A 22,965-nucleotide genomic window follows, 5' to 3' on the forward strand; every position below is an offset into this window, starting at 1 on the left:
TCATGCATGGGATGACCATTCCATTTCATTTTTACATGCAATAGCTAATAAAATAGTATTTTCCTGTTTCTAGTTGGGTATCAAAAATCTTTTAACAAATGTATTGGTCATTCATAATTATATTATAATTTGTATTTATAGTATATAAAGAGAGTCTCCTTATATAATGAGGACATTAGCTATTTGTGATATTTGGTACATAAACTTTCTCCGGTTTAATATTTACCACCCAATTTTGCTATTTTTCTCTTTTCTCTTTCAGAGATTTTGCCTTTGTACACATCTTTAGAAAGAACTTTTCGGCCGGGCGCGATGGCTCACACCTGTAATCCCAGCACTTTGGGAGGCTGAGGCAGGCAGATCAGGAGGTGAGGAGATTGAGACCATTCTGGCTAACACGGTGAAAACCCATTTCTACTAAAAATACAATTAGCCGGGCATGGTGGCGGGCACCTATAATCCCAGCTACTCGGGCCGCTCAGGCAGGGGAATGGCGTGAAGCCCAGAGGAGGAGCTTGCAGTGAGCCGAGATAGCGCCACTGCACTCCAGCTGGGGCAACACAGCGAGACTCTATTTCAAAATAAAACAAAACAAAAAAGAAAGAACTTTTCTACCCCAAGAGTAGATAAGTACATATAAATAAAATGGGCAGTTCAGTGAAGAATTTGAAATGAAAGTGTTTGAAATCCTGAAATGTATTGTAATTTACTCATCTCCTTTACCAGTTACTTAGAGTTTATTTGCAAAGTTCTTTCAAATAAATAGGAACATCAACTAGAAATAAGGTCTTTAAAATGATAAAAGAAAGGCAAGACTGAATTTTATTTTCAAAACATTTTTGGGGGGGCATAAAAGGCTTTATTTTTTGTCGTTGTTATACTTAAGTTCTAGGGTACATGTGCACAACGTGCAGGTTTGTTACATATGTATACATGTGCCATGTTGATGTGCTGTACCCATTAACTCATCGTTTACATTAGGTATTCCTCCTGATGCTATCCCTTCCCCCTCCCCCAACCCCATGACAGGTCCCAGTGTGTGATGTTCCCCACCCTGTGTCCAAGTATTCTCATTGTTCAATTCCCACCTATGAGTGAGAACATGCGGTATCTGGTTTTCTGTCCTTGTAATAGTATGCTCAGAATGATGGTTTCCAGCTTCATCCATGTCCCTACAAAGGACAAGAACTCATTCTTTTTTATGGCTGCATAGTATTCCATGGTGTATATGTGCCACGTTTTCTTAATCCAGTCTATCATTGATGGACATTTGGATTGGTTCCAAGCTTTGCTATTGTGAATAGTGCGCTATTGTGAATAGTGCCACAAAAAACATACGTGTGCATGTGTCTTTATAGTATTTTATGATTTATAATCTTTTGGGTATATACCCAGTAATGGGATCACTGGGTCAAATGGTATTTCTAGTTCTAGATCCTTGAGGAATCCCCCACTGTCTTCCACAATGGTTGAACTAGTTTACACTCCCACCAACAGTGTAAAAGTGTTCCTATTTCTCCACATCCTCTCCAGAACCTGTTGTTTCCTGACTTTTTAATGATCACCATTCTAATTGTCGTGAGATGGTATCTCACTGTAGTTTTGATTTGCATTTCCCTGATGGCCAGTGATGATGAGCATTTTTCATGTATCTGTTGGCTGCATAAATGTCTTCTTTTGAGAAGTGTCTGTTCATATCCTTTGACAACTCTTTGATGGGGTTGTTTGATTTTTTTCTTGTAAGTTTGTTTAAGTTCTTTGTAGAGTCTGGATATTAGCCCTTTGTCAGATGGGTAGATTGTAAAAATTTTCTCCCATTCTGTAGGTTGCCTGTTCACTCTGATGGTAGTTTGTTTTGCCATGCAGAAGCTCTTTAGTTGAATTAGATCCCATTTGTCTATTTTGGCTTTTGTTGCAATTACTTTTGGTGTTTTAGTCATGAAGTCTTTGCCCATGCCTATGTCCTGAATGGTATTGCCTAGGTTTTCTTCTAGGGTTTTTATGGTTTTAGGTCTAACATTTAAGTCTTTAATCCATCTTGAATTAATTTTTGTATAAGGTGTAAGGAAGGGATCCAGTTTCAGCTTTCTACATGTGGCTAGCCAGTTTTCCCAGCACCATTTATTAAATAGGGAATCCTTTCCCCATTTCTTGTTTTTGTCAGATTTGTCAAAGATCAGATGGTTATAGAGGTGTGCTATCATTTCCGAGGGCTCTATTCTGTTCATTGGTCTATATCTCTGTTTTGGTAACAGTACCATGCTGTCTTGGTTACTGTAGCCTTGTAGTATAGTTTGAAGTCAGGTAGCGTGATGCCTCCAGCTTTGTTCTTTTGGCTTAGGATTGTTTTGGCAATGTGGGCTCTTTTTTGTTCCATATGAACTTTAAAGTAGTTTTTTCCAATTCTGTGAAGAAAGTCATTGGTAATTTGATGGGGATGACATAGAATCTATAATTTACTTTGGGCAGTATGGTCATTTTCACGATATTGATTCTTCCTATCCATGAGCATGGAACGTTCTTCCATTTGATTGTGTCTTCTCTTATTTCCTTGATCAGTGGTTTGTAGCTCTCCTTGAAGAGGTCCTTCACATCCCTTGTAAGTTGGATTCCTAGGTATTTTGTTCTCTTTGAAGCAACTGTGAATGGGAATTCACTCATGATTTGGCTCTGTTTGTGTGTTATTGGTGTATAGGAATGCTTGTGACTTTTGCACATTAATTTTGTATCTTGAGAGTTTGCAGAAGTTGCTTATCAGCTTAATGAGATTTTGGGCTGAGATGATGGGGTTTTCTAAATCATGTCATCTGCAACAGGGACAATTTGATGTCCTTTTTTCCTAATTGAATACCCTTTATTTCTTTCTCCTGCCTGATTGCCCTGGCCAGAACTTCCAACACTATGTTGGATAGGAGTGGTGAGAGAGGGCATCCCTGTCTTGTGCCAGTTTTCAAAGGGAATGCTTCCAGTTTTTGCCCATTCAGTATGATATTGGCTGTGGGTTTATCATAAATAGCTCTTATTATTTTGAGATACATCCCATCAATACCTAGTTTGTTGAGAGTTTTTAGCATGAAGGGGTGTTGAATATTGTCGAAGGCCTTTTCTGCATCTATTGAGATAATCATGTGGTTTTTGTCTGTGGTTCTGTTTATATGATGGATTACATTTATTGGTTTGCATATGTTTAACCAGCTTTGCATTCCAGGGATGAAGCTGACTTGATCACGGTGGATAAGCTTTCTGATATGCTGCTGGATTCGGTTTGCCAGTATTTTATTGAGGATTTTTGCATCAATGTTCGTCAGGGATATTGGTGTAAAATTCTTTTTGTTGTGTCTCTGCCAGGCTTTGGTATCAGAATGATGCTGGCCTCATAAAATGAGTCAGGGAGGATTCCCTCTTTTTCTATTGATTGGAATAGTTTCAGAAGGAATAGTACCAGCTCCTCTTTTTACCTATGGTAGAATTTGGCTGTGATTTCATCTGGTCCTGGACTTTTTTTGGTTGGTAGGCTATTAATTATTGCCTCAGTTTCAGAGCCTGCTATTGGTCTATTCAGGGATTCAACTTCTTCCTGGTTTAGTCTTGGGAGGGTTTTTGTGTCCAGGAATTTATCCATTTCTTCTAGATTTTCTAGTTTATTTGTGGAGAGGTGTTTATAGTATTCTCTGATGGTAGTTTGTATTTCCGTGGTGATATCCCCTTTAAAATTTTTATTGCGTCTATTTGATTCTTCTCTCTTTTCTTCTGTATTAGGCTTGCTAGTGGTCTATCCATTTTGTTGATCTTTTCAAAAAACCAGCTCCTGGATTCATTGATTTTTTGAAGGGGTTTTTGTGACTCTATCTCTTTCAGTTCTGCTCTGATCTTAGTTATTTCTTTTGCTAGCGTTTGAATGTGTTTGCTCTTGCTTCTCTAGTTCTTTTAATTGTGTTGTTAGGGTGTCTATTTTAGATCTTTCCTGCTTTCTCTTGTGGGCATTTAGCACTATAAATTTCCCTCTACACACTGCTTTAAATGTGTCAGAGAGATTCTGGAATGTTGTATATTTGTTCTCATTGGTTTCAAAGAGCATCTTTATTTTTACCTTCATTTTGTTACATACCCAGTAGTCATTCAGGAGCAGGCTGTTCAGTTTCTATGTAGTTGTGTGGTTTTGAGTGGGTTTCTTAATCCTGAGTTCTAATTTGATTGCACTGTGGTCTGAGAGACACTTTGTTGTAATTTCTATTCTTTTACATTTGCTGAGGAGTGCTTTACTTCCAACTGTGTGGTCAATTTTGGAATAAGGGCGATGTGGTGCTGAGAAGAATGTACATTCTGTTGATTTGGGATAGAGAACTCTGTAGAAGTCTGTTAGGTCCGCTTGGTGCAGAGCTGAGTTCAAGTCCTTGATATCCTTGTTAACCTTCTGTCTCATTGATCTGTCTAATGTTGACAGTGGGGTGTTAAAGTCTCCCATTATTATTATGTGGGAGTCTAAGTCTCTTTGTATGTCTCTAAGGACTTGCTTTATGAATCTGGGTGCTCCCGTATTGGGTGCATATATATTTAAGATAGTTAGCTCTTCTTGTTGAATTGATCCCTTTACTACTTTGTTGGTTGAAAGTCTGTTTTATCAGAGACTAGGATTGCAACCTCTGCTTTTTTGTTGTTTTCCATTTGTGTGGTAGATCTTCCTCCATCCCTTTATTTTGAGCCTATGTGTGTCTCTGCACATGAGATGGGTCTCCTGAATACAGCACACTGATGGGTCTTGACTCTATTCAATTTGCCAGTTTGTGTCTTTTAATTGGGGCATTTAGCCCATTTACATTTAAGGTTAATATTGTTATATGTGAATTTGATCCTGTTATTATGATGTCAGCTGGTTATTTTGCCTGTTAGTTGATGCAGTTCCTTCATAGCATTGATGGTCTTTACAATTTGGCATATTTTTGCAGTGACTGGTACCAGTTGTTCCTTTCCATGTTTACTGCTTCCTTCAGGAGCTCTTGTAGGGCAGGCCTGGTGATGACAAAATCTCTCAGCATTTGATTGTCCATAAAGGATTTTATTTCTCCATTGCTTATGAAGCTTAGTTTAGCTGGATATGAAATTCTGGGTTGAAAATTCTTTCCTTTAAGAATGTTGAATATGGGCCCCCACTGTCTTCTGGCTTGTAGAGTTTCCGCTGAGATGTCTGCTGTTAGTCTAATGGGCTTCCCTTTGCGGGTAACCCAACCTTTCTGACTGCCCTTAACATTTCTTCCTTCATTTCAACCTTGGCGAATCTAACAATTATGTGTTTTGGGGTTGCTCTTCTCGAGGAGTATCTTTGTGGCGTATCTGTATTTCCTGAATTTGAATGTTGGCCTGCCTTGCTATGTTGGGGAAGTTCTCCTGGAACATATCCTGGACAGCGTTTTCCAGCTTGGTTCCATTCTCCCCGTCACTTTCAGGTACATAAAACAGATGTAGATTTGGTCTTTTCACATAGTCCCATATTTCTTGGAGGCTTTGTTCATTTCTTTTTAGTCTTTTTTGTCTAAACTTCTCTTCTTGCTTCATTTCATTCATTTGATCTTCAATCACTGATATCCTTTCTTCCACTTGATCGAATCAGCTACTGCAGCTTGTTCATGCATCACGTAGTTCTCGTGCCATGGTTTTCAGCTCCATCAGGTCATTTAAGGTCTTCTCTATGCTGTTTATTCTAGTTAGCCATTTGTCTAATCTTTTTTCAAGGTTTTTAGCTTCTTTGTGATGGGTTCGAACATTCTTCTTTAGCTTGGAGAAGTTTATTATTACCGATCTTCTGAAGCGTACTTCTGTCAACTCGTCAAAATCATTCTCTGTTGCTGGCGAGGAGCTGCTCTCCTTTGGAGGAGAAGAGGCACTCTGATTTTTAGAATTTTCAGTTTTTCTGCTCTGGTTTCTCCCTATCTTTGTGGTTTTATCTACCTTTGGTCTTTGATGATGGTGACCTACAGATGGGGTTTTGGTATGGATGTTCTTTTTGTTGGTGTTGATGCTATTTTTTTCTGTTTGTTTTCCTTCTAACAGGACCCTCAGCTGCAAGTCTGTTGGAGTTTGCTGGAGGTCCACTCCAGACTGTGTTTGCCTGGGTATCACCAGTGGAGACTGCAGAACAGCAAATATTGCAGAACAGTAAATGTTGATGCCTGATCCTTCCTCTGGAAGCTTCATCTCAGAGGGTCACTCGGCTGTATGAGGTGTCAGTTCACCCCTACTGGGAGGTGTCTCCCACTTAGGCTGCTCGGTGGTCAGGGATCCACTTGAGGAGGTAGTCTGTCTATTCTCAGATCTCAAACTCCCTGCTGGGAGAACCACTGCTCTCTTCAAAGCTGTCAGACAGAGATGTTTAAGTCTGCAGAAGTTTCTGCTGCCTTTTGTTCAGTTATGCCCTGCCCCAAGAGGTGGAGTCTACAGAGGCAGGCAGCCTTCCTTGAGCTGCAGTGGGCTCCACCCAGTTCGAGCTTCCTGGCAGCTTTGTTTACCTAGTCAAGCCTTAGCAATAGCAGATGCCCCTCCTCCAGCCTTGCTGCCGCCTTGCAGTTCCATCTCAGACTGCTGTGCTAGCAGTGAGCAAGGATCCGTGGGTGTGGGACCCTCTGAGCCAGGCACCGGATATAATCTCCTGGTGTGCCATTTGCTAAGACCATTGGAAAAGCGCAGTATTAGGGCAGAAGTGTCCCGAGTTTCTAGTATCATCTGTCACGGTGTCCCTTGGCTAGGAAAGGGAATTCCCCGACCCCTTGCGCTTCCCGGGTGAGGCGATGCCCTGCCCTGCTTCGACTCACACTCTATGGGCTGCACCCACTGTTCAACAAGTCCCAGTGAGATGAACATGGTACCTCAGTTGGAAATGCAGAAATCACCCGTATTCTGCATCACTCACACGAGGAGCTGCAGACTTGAGCTATTCCTATTCTGCCATTTTGGAATGATCTCTCAAAACGTTTTCAGAAACAAAAAGCATGAAGTAATTTCTCATGGTGGAAAAAAAAATGGGTTCAGTTATGGAAGGTAGAGAATGTACTTTCCAACTTAGTTTTCACTAGCATTTTTACTGACAAGCACCATTCTCTGCTTGCATCAATATTTTCTCCTTATGAGAGAGCAGTAATTGTTTTTCCTCAGGCTTATTCTTTGTTTTCCTCCAAGTACTGCCATTTACTGTTACACGCACACATAGGCCGTGACCAAAATACTGTACTGACTGAAGAAATGAATGAATGCTAGATGCTTTACAAATGAATAACCAACTAGCTCAATTATCAAAGCATGACTTCCCATGCCTTTTACAGAGTGAAATGCACTTTGCAGAAAGCAAAAGTATAAGTAGATGACAGAGTCAGGTAAGTCTGAGTTCAGATATGATCTCTCCCACACAATGGCTACATAATGCAAAGTCTAACCAAAGCTAATCTTTTTACCATTAAAATGGGGACAAAAGTAGCTATTTCATGAGTTAGGAGGAATAAATAATATAAATAAACTATCTGTGCAACGCCTGTAAATTAGTAGGTCCTGGGTTCCATGCCACCATTCCACCCTCTATCACACTGTCTCAGGTATCTTCTATTTCTACATGATAAAATTGCAGATTTCTTCTTAGCAAAAATTATTGGATGCCAATACTGGATTTTTAATTTTTTTATAATCATACACAGGAATACTTTGTTAAATTACTATAACTTAATGTCTGGAAGTGTTCATTTTAAACTGTTTCTTTTTTATATGGGTAAATAAAATGCTTTTGTTATAACGAACTATTGAAATATGTTTTTCACTAAAAATGTGTCAATTTAGAGAAACATTTAGCCAATACAAATAGCGAAATGCATTTATTTTACAGAGAGATGCTTCATGTCAGTCAACATATCATGTTTTTTAAGCAATTGGAGTGATTAAACTGGAAGATATTTGTGGAATATATATTATTTTATTATTAATATAGTAGATAAAACATAATCTGCTTGGTGTAGTACCATGAGACAAACATTCAGTACATAATACATATATCTTGTATGTGATATGGAGCCATGAGCCATGTGTATATTGAAAATTAGACTGATTAGATACCAAACAAGTAATAACCTTTTTTTTTTTTTTTTTTTTTTTTTAAACAGCAGAAGGTTTTTAAATTATTGCAGTAAACTAACTACATTTTCCCGTATGGGCTCTTGTTTGAAGAATCTCATATGATTATAAAAAGGAGAGAGCAAAAAATTGAACTCGCAAGAAACCAAAAGTACTGACAGTGTTGGCTATTTTTAGATAAGAATAATTCTCCTTTACAGGGTTGTTAATGAATCTGAATCTATCTCATGTCCACTCTATTCAGTTGAGTAGTAAATATTTAATAACCTCCATATCAATAAGCACTAGTTGCTGTAACACGAGAAGCTTATTTCCTGTTCATGTAAAGTCCAAAGGGTGGTTAGGGTTGGCATCAAGGTGGGTTGGCAAACAGTACAGGACTATGCAGAGGATTTTCATAGGTAAGGCCTGGAAGTGGCAACTGTTACACCTGTTGACATCTCACTGGCCAGAACTCAGGCACATGGTCATGCATAGCTGTAAGAGAGTCTGGGAAAGATCTGGTGGTAATAACATGTCACAAGCATGTACTGTGTGAAAGCACCATTCCAGGTGCTGGAGATCTGTTATCAGTCCATATCTTCTTTTCTTCCTTCCTTCATTCTATGCCCAGTCTGAGACCACCATTCATGAGCCTCACTCTGAGAACTCTGCAGCTTTGTAGCAGATGCAACTTTGGAAAGCAGAGAAGAGGAGAACTGCTCTTATTAAAGCAGATAAAACAGTAAGGCACAGTGTATTTGGCAGATGTAGATTATTTAAGGTGGTTAATACCTTTATGAGCATTAAAAGTCATAGAAAAAATAATGGTTCATTATAAGCCATTTTTTAGAACAAAAACAAATGGGCTTTATTATCAATAAGGATTTGTATTTCAGATCATGAACTTTGGATTAGAGTTATTTTCCAAGAGTTTATAGGAATTGACTGTGTGCGGTGGCTCAAGCCTGCAATTCCAGCACTTTGGGAGGCCGGGGCAGGCGGATGGCTTGAGCCCAGGATTTTGAGACCATCCTGGGCAACCTGGAAAAACCCTGTCTCTACTAAAAATACAAAAATTAGCTGGGTGTGATGATGCAGTTCTCAAGTTCATGGAGAGTAGGCCAGACCTGGTTGAATGGCTGAGAACACCATAAAAACAGACCTTTGACCAAGTACCCTGAGACTAGGATCTACTGAAAAGCTATTTTCACCAAATGAATTGTTATAACAATTTAAAGCATGTCTTTATTTTATAACTCTACTTCAAGATAAATCAGCTTTGTAAGGATATGTTAGCTGGGTTTGGTGGCTCAGCTACATGGGAGGCTAAGATGGGAGGATTGATTGAGCCCTGGAGATGGAGGTTACAGTGAGCTGAGATGGCACCACTGTACTCCAGCCTTGATGACAGAGTGAGACTCTGTCTAAAAAAAAAAAAAAAAAAAAAAAAGTAAAATAAAGAGTTTATAAAAATGTTAAAGCCTAGATCAGATAATATTTTATTGCATGATTTAATTGTAATTCTAAGGACAAATGTGATATGTTTACTCTAATTATTAAATTCAAAAAATTCCATTTGCTTTGCATCATTATGACTAATTAATGTGGTGGCTTCCACATCATTCTCAGCAAACTAACACAAGAACAGAAAATAAAACACCTCATGTTCTCGCTCATAAGTGGAAGTTGAACAATGAGAACACATGGACACAGGGAGGGGAACATCACACACCGGGGCCTGTTGAGGGGTGGGGGGCAAGGGGAGGGAGAGCCTTAGGACAAATACCTAATGCATGCAGGGCTTAAAACCTAGATGACAGGTTGATGAGTGTAGCAAACCACCATGACACATGTATACCTATGTAACAAACCTGCACGTTCTGTACTTGTATCCTAGAACTTAAAGTAAAAAAAAAAAAAAAAAGAGAGAGTGAGACAATTTAAAAAATACATGGTGGCTTCCAAATCTGGGAGGTTTGTTAAAATGCAAATTTTCAGAACCCACTGTAAAGATTTCAATTCAATAGTTCTTGGGTAGGCTTCAGAAATCTGTATTTTTAAGAAGTTATCTTATATTATTCTTCAGAACCAGTAGAGATCAGCTTTGGGAACCATGGCTTTATGGTACAGTTGCAATTTGGTTGTCATAGTAGAATGGTAACAATATGGCATGATTTATAATAAATAGTAAATGCTAGTTTAGAGTGGAGGGAAGGCAGACATTAAGAGAGGATCCAAGAGACGAGTGATAAAATTAGGGGATCTCAAGGTCCTGAATTTTCTATAAGACTGTGGCATAAGTGGCAATTCCCAAGAAGACTCGCCCAAGACTCCCATTCTCACTAAGGACTGTGGCAGTTGACATACTTCCAGGAGTGTGCAATCTTAGTGTTTCTGTCAGAGAAAGGGCCAGCTATGTGTGTGCTGATCTCAGGCTCATTGGCACACTTAAGGAGAAAATGACAGGTCTTGATGAAAACCTCTTTTTAATTCTCATCCTTAAGATACAAAGAAAAGTTCCTAATAGAATGGAGAAAACAACATCAAAGGAAACCAGGAAGCATTAGACTTCAACAAATGTGCAAATATTGAAACCTATGATAGCAGGATAGAGTAATGAGTTAACATTTATTTAGTCCTTATTGAATGCTGGTTTCTGGGCTAAGCACTTAACACAATTATTTTACTTACTTGATCAATCCATAAAAACTCTATGGAGTAGGTATTTCTATTTTGCAGAGGAGAAAATGGAGGTGCAGAGAATCTAAATAACAGGCTAAAAGTTATGTAGCTAATAGGTGACAGTGTCTGCATCTGAAGACAAGCTGATTTCAGAGTCTGTGCTGTTAACCTCTGTTTGTGTTGCAGAGAAAGTGGAGCAAGCACGTGACTGGAGCTGTGCCTCTCCCACGTTTAGCACCATCATCAGTGCTAACACATAGGACTTGCTCTAAGCCAGGCACTAATCTGTGTTCTCTCTCCATTAACTCACTCTCAGAACTACATAGCAAGAGATGTGGTTATTATCCCATTTTACAGATAAGGCAGGGGGAGGTTAGGTGACCCGCCAGGTCATGAACCATATAGGTGGCAGAGGTTTGGCATGTATCTTGCAAGTTGGGTTCTAGAAGCCACACGCTTATCTTTGATGCTATACTAGCCTCTCATACAGAAGAATTATCCATTTCAAAGTACTTATATAAGGACTGTGTCTATTAATAAAAGACAACAGGTTTTGATTACCACCCTTCAGTGTCTCTGCTTCATTTAGTGGAAGATATACTTCTTTCACATTCATAGCTTTACCCATCCCTTTCATTGAATATAATGTTTTAAAAAACTCATTGATTTGTTATGCCTTTACAATCCTTTTCATACTGTTTCCTGCTGTGAAAAAATCATGGAACTCTCTATTACAGTTAGTGGATTAATGTGCTCTAAACTATCCTTTGAGACACCCTTCTGAGAATCAGCACTGATTACAAGTTCAAAGAAAAAGTTTCTTTGAGAGCCTTGACAAAATAATTTTATTAGAACCTGACCTTGTATTATGCTGGATTAGCTGTGTTGCTTTTATATGTTTCAAGTACATGGCCTCCTGCATTTGTGTTTAGGCAGAAGTCAGTCAAGGTTGGGAAAAGAATGCAATGAAGTAGGTAGATAACTCAAATGCCTGAAATGGTGCTTGATGACAGCTCCTGTCTCTCAGGGATCCTTATTTCTGACCCTTTACTTTTCATGGAGAGTAGGCTAGACCTGGTTGAGTGGCTGAGGACACCATAAGAACAGACCTTTGAACAAATACCCTGGGACCAGGATCTACCAAAAAGTCTATTTTCACCAAATAAATTATTATAACAATTCAAAGCATGTCTTTATTTTAGAATGCTATTACAGTATGAATCAGCTTTATAAGGAAGATCCAAGACTGTATTCCTATTTGAACACAGGAAGACAGACTGTGGCAATAAGACAGTCTGTGACTCACCCAAACACAATGTTCCCCTTAATCCCCTTGGCTTGCTCTGGCCTCTGTGGGCTACCCCTTGGTGGTATGGATGGGTTAACTGCTGTCTGTCTCTTGCCTTTCAAACTCCAAAGTTAGATGGAGTTTCAATTTTTACTGTGACTCTTTGAAGTCTACCCTGCTCAGCCTATTTTAAAAAGCACCCTGTATAAACAATTACCCATAATCCTGGTTGCTTAAAATCATGCTTTCGATTTCTGTTTCCCACTGAACTTATCACATTATACGACTAGATAATTAATTAATTACATTTAGTGTTCCTCTCTCCAACTAGAATAAGTGCAGAAATCTTTGATTTGTTCATTAAAACATTCTAAACATCTAGTACATATGCAGTAAGTGGTCAATAAACAGTAAATGAGGCCAGGCACGGTGGCTCATGCCTGTAATCCCAGCACTTTGGGAGGCCCAGGCAGGTGGATCACCTGAGGTCGGGAGTTTGAGACCAGCTTGATCAACATGAGAAACCCTGTCTTCTGAAAATACAAAATTAGCTGGGCATGGTGGTGCATGCCTGTAATCCCAGCTACCTGGGAGGCTGAGGCAGGAAAATCGCTTGAAGCCGGGAGGCGGAGGTCGTGGTGAGCCAAGATTGCATCATTGAACTCCAGCCTGGGCAACAAGAGCGAAACTCCTCTCAAAAAAAAAAAAAAAAAAGTAAATGAATGTTTCTGATTAAAATCAAACTTTGTTCAAGTCTGAAAGCAAACTATGTAGCTGGTTTGGGAAATAGACGTATACTCTTTAAAATATTTTTTCCCTCAACATTTGAAATAAGTAGGTATAGTATAAAAAATGTCCATGCCTTACCTTGAAAACCATTTTTAAAATCTGCTCCATTTGGTAAGAGATCTGGAGTATATTCACTGTAGCCACCTACATAAAACTGACTGAAGACATTGAGACCAACCAGTCTTCCTGGGGCGATAATGGATTTATTTTTATGGTCATCTACCTTCAAAAGGAGAAAAAAATCAAAACCTATTTAAAAAGGAATTAATTCCCCAGGGAGAACTGTTAAGATACTCTTTTGTTATTTCCCATTAACTTGGTATAAAAAATTTACAAAGACAGGGATTTTGAAGAAATATAAAACACGATGCCACTCAATTCTCTGCTTCTCTGCTGGTGTCTGTTACCACGGATATATTAATAGAGCAATCATGGTTTTGCATTTCAATCAAAATCAAAGTTCTTCAAAGATTAGATGCTGTCATCCTGCTGATTCCCCTCCATTTAGCCTTCCTTCTCTTCTATCAATTCTCCATAGAACCACCAGAGTCATTTATCAAAAATTAGAAATCAACAGGGTACCCACCTTCCTGTTTTAAGTAGCTCATCATAGTTCTTTTGATAAAAATATAAACTTCTTAGCACATCTAAGCCCTTTGATAATATAGACCTTATCTGTCTCTAACCACTTCTCTTGCTCCCCATCTCCTCACCTGAAAACCACGCTGAACTACTTGCATTCCTTAAGCTAATACTGACCATTCCTTAAGTTAATACTGACCATTGTGTTCTTTCCTAACTCCTATTTGAAGTTATGCTCAAGCATCACCTTCTCTGGGAAGCACTTTCTGATTCCTCTCTCTCACCCTTATCTATGTTAGTAATCCCTCTTATCTGTTCTCACACCACTTAATTGTAATCATCTCTCTATTTCCCTAGTTGGTACAATAGTCTGTGAATTTCGTGGATGTAGGCATCATGGGCTATTCACCTCTGTACCTTAGCACAGATCCGACAATATACTAGTGCTCACTTTGTGGAAGAGACAAAGGAATGACTCTTTACCTTCAGCCAGCCCTCTTGGAAGAACTTCCCCAGATGAACAGTGTGGACTCCAAGGCTCAGATTGAGGGGATCACTCCTGATGCTTGCTATGCCAGACCCCAGGTTATAACTATAAACCACACTGCCATTGAGCAGGCCCACAGCCAGGAAGTCATCGCCATTCAACCCTGGAATGAGAAGACACATGGGGAAAGCTCACTGAGAGGAAATTCAGGAGTTCCGTCAGCTTTATTTTACTGACTGGTTCTGAATTACAGATCAGTATGGTAAGTTATAATACACATTTAGTCTCTTGTCAGCATTTAGGTACATGTGCAACTGGCTGTTGTTATTCCCAGCCCCAGAAACAGAGCACCAAGAGTTTATGTCTTTGAAGCCATGAGGGTTCTGGTCAACCTGGGGAACGATCAATGATCACCTAAAAAGTTGAATGGGATGAAAATCTCCTTTTGTCGGATTGAAATTCAGTATGCACTTTACAATAAGGAGAACTTCACAATGGAGTAGAACTGCTCTGGTAGCTAAGAAGATTCAAAAGGCTGAGATGACCTAGCGTCAGCTTTGAATTTCTTTCTATGATTTGAGAATAGTATAAAGATCAATTTATTCCTATCATTGTTCAGAATATGTTATCATTATTCTATTATAAAAGCTCTTAACCATGCCCCATGACCATTTAAAAGTGGGTTGTTTCTGTGTTCCCTCTTCTCTCTCTCCTTGCATTAGTTCAGAGCCATTCATGCAATACAGTGAGTTACAGGACCCAGAGCACTCAGGAGACAGTTCTTAAAGACCCACAGGACAAGGGAAGTGGTTGGGAGAGACGCAGCATTAATCACTTAGGGGAAGATGCTAGCGGTATCCTTGGTGGGATTAAGAAGTCTATATGATCAGTTGGTATATAGCAAGAGATCTGTTCACAGGAAGCAGGGACCCAAATACGTCACTGAGCTTCTGAAAGGTATGTTAGTGGATGGGGCAAAAGAATAATTCAATACTGGGGCTAGCAGTCAGGAAACTGAGGCAAAGACTTCTGCTTAGAGGAAGGACGTAAGAACCCCCTAGATGTAAGAGGTTTAAGCATGGGGGAAAAAGTTGAATTGAGTCCTTGACATAGAAAAAATTTATTATGAGTATACACAGACTCCTCCATCTGCATTTATAGGAATGATGCTTTGTCTGTTGACTGGGCTTCTACTGTTACTTTGATCAGGGTAAAGGAGAGAAAGATCTGCAGGGATGTAGGTTTCCAGACGGGGTGGAGAGGTGGGCTTCCTGAGGCAATGGAAAGTGGAAGACAGAAATATTATTTAGAGATACTTGAACGCTGCCTCTGCTTTTCTAAAGGTTCTGCCATGGGCCCTGAGCGGGGTTACTTTTGAAAACTCTCTAGGTGAGTCTAATATACAGTCATGGTTAAGAGCAACTGTATTAAGTGGCCTACCATTGACCAAGTACATTGGGAACTTAAGGCAAGTCTCTTTCTTACTTCCTCTCATTCTGGTGATTTCTTCCCACCTGCAATGCTGCATCAGGTTAGCTGGGTTGTATATTTAAAATGGAAAGTTCAATGTTTCCGGAGAAAACGTAGATTCAGGAAGGCAGTTAGAAAGGCAGAAAGGAGAAGAACTACTATTAGAGGTTGGAGATAGTCTTTCAGGCAGCTGTTGGGATATAGAAGAAATTGGGAGGGGTGGAGGAGAAAACATGAGATTTTTCTGTTGCGAATGGACATTTTTCTGAGAGCTAATGGAGGGGATTTGAATTGTCTTTCAAATTGTCAGGTTATTGCAATGGAGCCAGTATTGTGCCAGTTGAACTGTAAGGTAGTGGGAGGGCGTATTGATTTCAGCTATATCCTTCTTTCCTTTCTGTCTTGTGCTCTCCTTGAGAGCCCATTTCATGCCAGGAGCATCATTATTATCCTTAGGTCCTTGATGGCCTGGTGAGGAGGAGATAGGAGGTTTGTTTCAAGTTCCATGAAGAGCAGAGTAGAAACAAATGAGGGCAGCCATTAAGACAAGGTGAGGAGGAGGGTTAGGAAAGCAAAAAGGTGATTTTTCAGTTTGTTTCTGAGCTCACCCAGAAAAGGACAATCAAGAGCTTGTTAGATGAAAAAAGAGGATACAGTGAAGAGTGCTGTTTAAATCATAAGGGAGAACTTTGCAGCAACCCAGGAGGAACAGAGAAGAACAGGGTGTATTTAAGAACTGCTGGGGTCGGGTGCGGTGGCTCAAGCCTGTAATCCCAGCACTTTGGGAGGCTGAGGTGGGCAGATCACGAGGTGAGGAGATCGAGACCATCTTGGCCATCCAGGCTAACACGGTTAAATCCCGTCTCTACTAAAAATACAAAAACAAAATTAGCCGGGCATGGTGGCGCATGCCTGTAGTCCCAGCTACTCGGGAGGCCGAGGCAGGAAAATGGTGTGAACCCACGAGGCAGAGCTTGCAGTGGGCCGAGTTGGTGCCACTGCACTCCAGCTTGAGCGACAGAGCGAGATACCGTCTAAAAAAAAAATTGAAGAAGAAGAAGAACTGCTGGGATGTGGGCTTGACTGGCATTTGCTGCCTGTGGCAGGAAAGGAAACTGAAAAAGGAGAAAGGACTATATCTTTAAGGGCCTAATATGCTACAATGAATTATTTAAGTATTTTACCAGAGACTCTTAGGAATCATGAAAGGATATTGAATAAGAGAAGTGTATTAGATCTGGATGTTAGAAGAATCTCCTGGTAATGTTGAGGATAGAATATAGAGATAGATAAGGAGGCTCACTAGAATGTCATTCAAGTGATTCAGAAGAGGAAATGATACTGAAATACATTAAACGCCTAAATAAATTAAAGTAGTGGCAGAGGGGACAGAAAAAGGGGGAGGAAATTTGCTTGTGATTTGGAAGGAAAATTTGAAAGGACAGATCAATTTGGGTGAAGAGTTGAGGAAGAGAGAGGAGTTGAGGGTGGTTCTGCAGAATCTGGCTTAAAGAACAGGTGCAGTGGCAGGGTCAGTTATGGAGTTAGGAGCCTAGGAAAGGAACAGTTGGGGGGAAAAGGCTGAATTTAATTTACAGGTGCTCCTGCCTACAGACCTGTCCCAGGGCAAAGGACTAGGGATGCACCAAGAGGAGGGGATAAGGAGAGCCAGGGAACTAATCACCCATCAAGCAGATGATAGCATCCTATTCCCATGCCATGAGTCCATCAGGTTGCTTTCCTATCCTCTGCTACTCCTTCCACTCTAGACCTTCCCTGAGTATCAACTCTGGTAGTAAATGATGGAGTAGATAAGAGGAAGAAAAGTAGTTTACCGCCACGGCCAGTACCTAGGAATTGCTTTAGAGTGTTTCCAAACCGAGAAGTTCTTTACAATCATTTAGGGAATGTTTCAAAAATACACTTTCTGGAACCTGTCTTATACCACTTGCATGAGAATCTTTGAAGCTAGATCCTAGAAATATTTTATTAACAGGATCCCCAACTGTGTTTTTGTTTTTGTTTTTGTTTTTAATAAGGCCAGATTGGTATTAGTAACTATAAGAGGGCCAAGGCATGAAACTTGTGCGGTTGAGAGGAGACTCATAAATACAATATGCATGTTTGCTCTTTCACATGTAAGGCTTGTGATATCCCATGAGAACAGCGTTTCCACAGTACTGGGAGTTCAGTGATATGCAAAATGAGTACATGCTAAGTATATTATGTTTAATGACCAAGTGGGGGATCTGACAGTCCCAAGAGGCCATGCTCCATTTGGGCCAGAACTTACTTCAAAGGCAGGAAGAAGGGAGTGGTGGTCTGAGAAACATGAACCATCAAGGAACCCTATTATTTCATCATTATTCCTGCTACTTTTCTGTATTAGCTAATTATTTACACTGAAAATGATGACAGAGAAGAAAAGAGAAAGAGAAGGAAGCCCACAATTCCTTTTCCTCTCACTTCTACCTTACTCATCAGAAGCCAAAGGTCGAGAGTGTTGATAGAATGTGTGCAGATCAACAACTGAAATAAAGACAGTTAACTTAAGTTTGTGTAGTGTCTCTGGTGTTCTGTTAATAAGGAAGTACATATGCATGCACAAGCTTTGAAAGATAAATTGTGTAATTTTGGTGATTTTGCATGTGTGTTAAGAACGTTTCTATTTTAAACTGGCATTGCAGAATAAAAAGGCAAACTCCCTTGTTCAAAAAGCAGGGAGTAATGAGAGAAATGAGAACCACCCTCAACTCCTGTCTCTTCCTCAACTTTTCACCCAAATTGATCTGTCCTTCCAAATTTTCCTTCCAAATCACAATATTTCCTATTTTAAAGTGGCATTGAACAATATAAAAAGAATGGTAAAATTTAATATTTTAATTTTTTTAACTTAGAATGGCATAAATGCAAATAAAAGACATTGTGTTGTCTTTCTAAGTTAAGATTAGTCATTCTAAGCTTATTCTTACTCATTCTAAGTCACTATAATGTGAGAGATCAGTGAAGACAGAAAAATGCTTTCTATTTTAGTATCTTTAACGGCATTTCTCCCTGCTTTTTGAACAAGGGAGTTTGCCTTTTTATTCTACAATAGGTCCCACAAATTATGTAGCTGTCTCTCCTTGGTGTCATCATAAAACAAATCAGGAAAGAAGGAAATGAAAATGAGACCTTCCTGAACATTTGAGGCCACTTAGAGCCTTTGTATGTAGATGAGACACTGACACCTGTCAGGGCAGTATGTGTGGGGTGATGCTGAAGCACACATGGATGTCTGAAAGCGACGTGGCTGCTAGGTGGTGGAGTCTGAGTCTGAAGACAGCCTGGTTCCAGGGTCTGTGCTCTTAAACACTGTCCATGTCCATGCAGCAGAGAAGGAGAAACAAATCTGACTGGGGTTGTGCCCCTCTCTCGCACCTTCAGCACCCCCTTCCCAAATGCTTCTTTCTGGGAAACAAGAAGGGATAATAATATCTCTTCAGATTATTCTAAGGATTAAGTGAGATTTAATGTGTAAGCATTAGTCCACTGCCAACCTAGCACATAGTAGGTACTCAATAAATGCATATTTCTTTCCTCTTCTCAGCAACTCTGGCCTGACCTTAACTGTGTGTACCTGATTTCATCCCCCCATTTTATGAAGTCTGGAAACCAGGCATTCCTGGCTCCTAGTTAACATCTTGGGTTGGGAACAGGAGTCAGGAGTAGTACAATTTTTCTTTCTTTTTTTTTTTTTTTGTTTGTTTTTTGTTTTTGTTTTTTTGGCTATAGCCCAAATTGCTTCAGGGTATTACTTTGATCCAAATAAAAATTTTTCAAGGATCAAACATGGAAATGAAATGAAATGACTTGAAGGCATCATTTTTAAACATCGATTTATATGTCTTATGTCACTTTCCTGGAATTTCTTGTAATGGGAATTTCTTGACTCAACAGCCCATAATAACATAAGCAATGGCATATTCAAACAACCACGAGTGCTATAGAATTATTTCATTCTCAAATTCAGCTTTCTATTAAACATTATTCTATGAGTAGCTTTGGGAAATATATGAGCAATTTATATTTTTATATTTGTCAAGTTACAAAGAAACAGGTGAAAATCCACATTTGTATTGTCATGTAGAAATGTTTAGCAATTGACATAGTGAGAGTTTTTTTCATGAAAAGAATTGGAACCAAGCTCACTTGGTATGCAGAACACAAACCCACAGTGAATCTTAATGAAATCAGGCTTAGGAAGATTTTTAGACAAGGCAAGAGATACTTGTTGGATATTACTTCAGAGCTGGTGCTAAGAAGGAAGGATTTTGAGAGATTATGTTGTGCAAGTAGTAAAAAGAGGAGGAAGGAAACAATAGGAAGTGACTCTACATGAATAGTAGTTAAGAGTAACAAGATCTGGGAAGTGAATAAAAATCCTTTAAAAATGCGCAGGAAAAACAACAACAACTGGATCTCTCCTTGGCTAGAAAGAAAAGTCATACATACAGTGAAGAGTGCTGTTTAAATCAGAAGGGAGAACTTTGCCGCAACCCAGAAGGAGGAGAGAACAGGGTATGTTTAAGAACTGCTGGGGTCCGGCGTGGTGGCTCACGCCTGTAATCCCAGCACTTTGGGAGGCCGACATGGGCAGATCATTAGGTCAGGAGATCGAGACCATCCTGGCTAACACGGTGAAACCCCGTCTCTACTAAAAATACAAAAAAATCAGCCCAGTGTAGTGGCAGGTGCCTGTATTCCCAGCTACTTGGGAGACTGAGGCAGGAGAAGGGCGTGAACCCAGGAGGCGGAACTTGCAGTGAGCCGAGATCTGTCTCAAAAAAAAAAAAAAAAAAAAAAAAAAAAAAGAAAAAAGAAAAAAAGAAAAGAAAAGTCATAACAACTCCGTCAACAGCGTCAAGCAGTGAGTTTCGAAGTGAGTATGTTGTGGCAAGCCATACTTGGCATTATAACGGCAACTCATAAGATTGGTTAGAGCACATCTCCTGGGGGAATAAGATGAGATGCTGTGGTCAGAATACCATCTGGCCTCATAATGCACAAAGAATAGTGATTTGTTAATGGAAGTAAGGACTTAGTCTAGGTGAAGAAGTGGATGGTGGCATTGTTAGGGATGGGAAAAGTGATGAAACATGGAAACGAGGTAAAGGATGCTGCTATGAATATTCTGAAAGAAAAGTGCAAAGTAGTTGAGACGAGAGTGTCAGGACATTCTAAGATGTCTCAGATGGGTTTTAAAACTTTGATGCAGGAGGTATGAGTGGTGGTGATAGTAACAGATCTTAAATATATCCCACCTTGGGAGCAAATAAGAAAAAGTGTTTTTGTCACAAGAATATAATTATAGTTAAGCTTATGGTATTTTTCCCCTAAATTACTTAGGTCTGCTTGCAGGATTTTTCCATAGTTGGTTTGATGTTAAACCTAAAGGTTTTACTGTGTATATTGGTAGATCTCCAACCTGGCTGAACCTTGTCAGCATAGCCTCTGATTTAATTCGCACGTAAGAACAAGAAGGGGAAATCTATTATATAGGAAGGAGGAAAAGAATCAAAGGTTTCAGAGAGTAAGCCCAGGAGAAATTGTGCAAGTCAGCTTGACCTGAAGGCAAAAGAGAGAGACATAACAAGGAGTGAAAATTGTCAGAACTCTGTAGCAACCCTGAGTGCCTTATGGTAATCATTATGAAATTCTCATGAGAAAAAAACATGCCTATGAAGTAACTGTAATTAGAAGTGGTCTAATTAGTTCCACCTTGAAGGACTGCCTGGACAAGAGTAGCTAGTGGTTCAAGCCATGGATTCATTAATGAAACCCTCAAAGGAAGCATAAAATTCATTTATAAAAGATGTAATTCAAGTCTGTGCTTTGGAGAGACTTTAGAGGCACACCTGTCCTGCTGTTTCTCTTACCAATTCTCACTAATCATTGTGTGTTGTAAGTTACAAAGCTGTACATGCTTGTGTTCTCACTTGGTGTGCTTAGGGCATACCCCAGAGATTAGAACTACTTATCTGGAAGTGGCAGGAGCTCATTCTTAAGTTCGTTACATAAGGTTCAGAATGGTTTAGAAGGCTGTTCCTTGGATTGTTCTAAAGGGGCGTATTGGAACTCTAAAACATTTATGTAGACAGTGCTGTGAAATTCATGTGTATTTCAGCACACTCCAGTTAACACAAAGGTTAATATTGTGACTTTTAACATCATAGAAACATGGTAAATTCTCAGATGATCCAACAGTCTTTTAATTCCAATAGATTAAATTTCCTAAAGTATTTCATTTAGAAGGAAAGGTTTAATAGTAAAGGAATAATAGATGTAATTTGTTATTTCTTCAAACACTTATTCTAATACGGTAAAATAGTATCATTTATTAAATCTAATTTATTCCTCTAATATGATAATGTACTTTGCAGAGTTCAGCAAAGTCCCAAGTAGTACAAGGACATGAGTGCTTAATCTTGGACATTTCGCTAATTTAAGTTCTGGCTCCTCACTTCCAGTTATCTCACCTTTTGAAAAAAACCGATAAAGATAATACCTCATAGGATTGTCTCTAGGAATAACTTCAAGTGTTTTAAAAGATATTTCCAAGTGGATTAAGAAATTCTAAGTGACAAGTTAATTTTTCTTCTCCCTTCTTCCTTTCCTGCCAAGGCTGAAAGAGAAAATGTAAGAGGAGCCACAACGATGGTGCTGTAGTTCTCCCACCAAAGGAATATTGCTTACAGAATGGCGCTTGATTACTAGTGGGAGTTCCCATCTGGAGGAACCTTTTGTGAAGATACTTTTGCAGCCATATTTGATTATAGTTCAAGGGCTTGTAATGCCTTTGATTTGTGAAAGAAGGAAACGATCTTTTGATTAAATATTCTTAATATAACAAAACAATGATTCTGAGACAGAGACACCAAGATAAACCTAATTCAGTTTCAGTTGTTTTTTTCAACTGACTATGAGAGGGTATATTCAGTTTTTAGGAAGAAGGTGAAATTAGATATGAATGAAAAGTTAGATACATGTGAAAGGTCTTAGGAAAATTATAGAAGTTCATGCAATTTGAATCAAAACTAAAGTAAAACAAAAAATATATATCTAGGTTGATATGTGAGAAACAAGACCCAAACGAGTGAAAGTCCTTACTACCAGAACAGGATGTATTGAATGGTATAGGATTTTAGACATCTGAGCGATTTTTATCTCATATTCCGTTACAGTCTCTACTTTGGGGGATGCTAAACTAAAATTAAGATGACTAAAGATTTTGGATTAACTCTTAAAGAGCATATAGTCTCTGTTTGTCTTAGATCTGTATAGCTCCTGTTCATAGTGACAAACTTTTGGCTTCCTGTTCCGTTCATATGATTATTCAGTTATGGATATTCTAGGGTTTTGAGAGCATTAGAACCATGTACAGCCATGACCATGATGTTTCATCATTAGCCATTGAGCACAATGGATACAATATAGTGTCTACCTCATGGGATTAAAACCATTAAAATGTAGGTAATGTAGACTGGCACTTGTTGTGGCCAAATTAATACGGTGTCCTGACTTGCATCTGTGCTAG

General features: G+C 39.3%; 1 protein-coding gene across 1 annotated transcript in view; it reads right to left on the reverse strand.

Annotated features, from left to right (window-relative positions):
* LOC103243954 (protein eyes shut homolog) overlaps nt 1–22,965 on the reverse strand; it is a 447,411-nt gene that overhangs the window by 16,891 nt on the left and 407,555 nt on the right. Inside the window, exons 8-9 of the mRNA XM_037987163.2 lie at nt 13,916–14,082; nt 12,929–13,073 (exon numbers count right to left, since the gene is read on the reverse strand). Coding sequence (XP_037843091.2) covers nt 12,929–13,073; nt 13,916–14,082 — 312 coding nt within the window. The remainder of the gene's footprint in view (nt 1–12,928; nt 13,074–13,915; nt 14,083–22,965) is intronic.

This window comes from Chlorocebus sabaeus, chromosome 17 (assembly GCF_047675955.1).
Source record: "Chlorocebus sabaeus isolate Y175 chromosome 17, mChlSab1.0.hap1, whole genome shotgun sequence".
In the NCBI taxonomy this organism is placed as follows: Eukaryota; Metazoa; Chordata; class Mammalia; order Primates; family Cercopithecidae; genus Chlorocebus; species Chlorocebus sabaeus.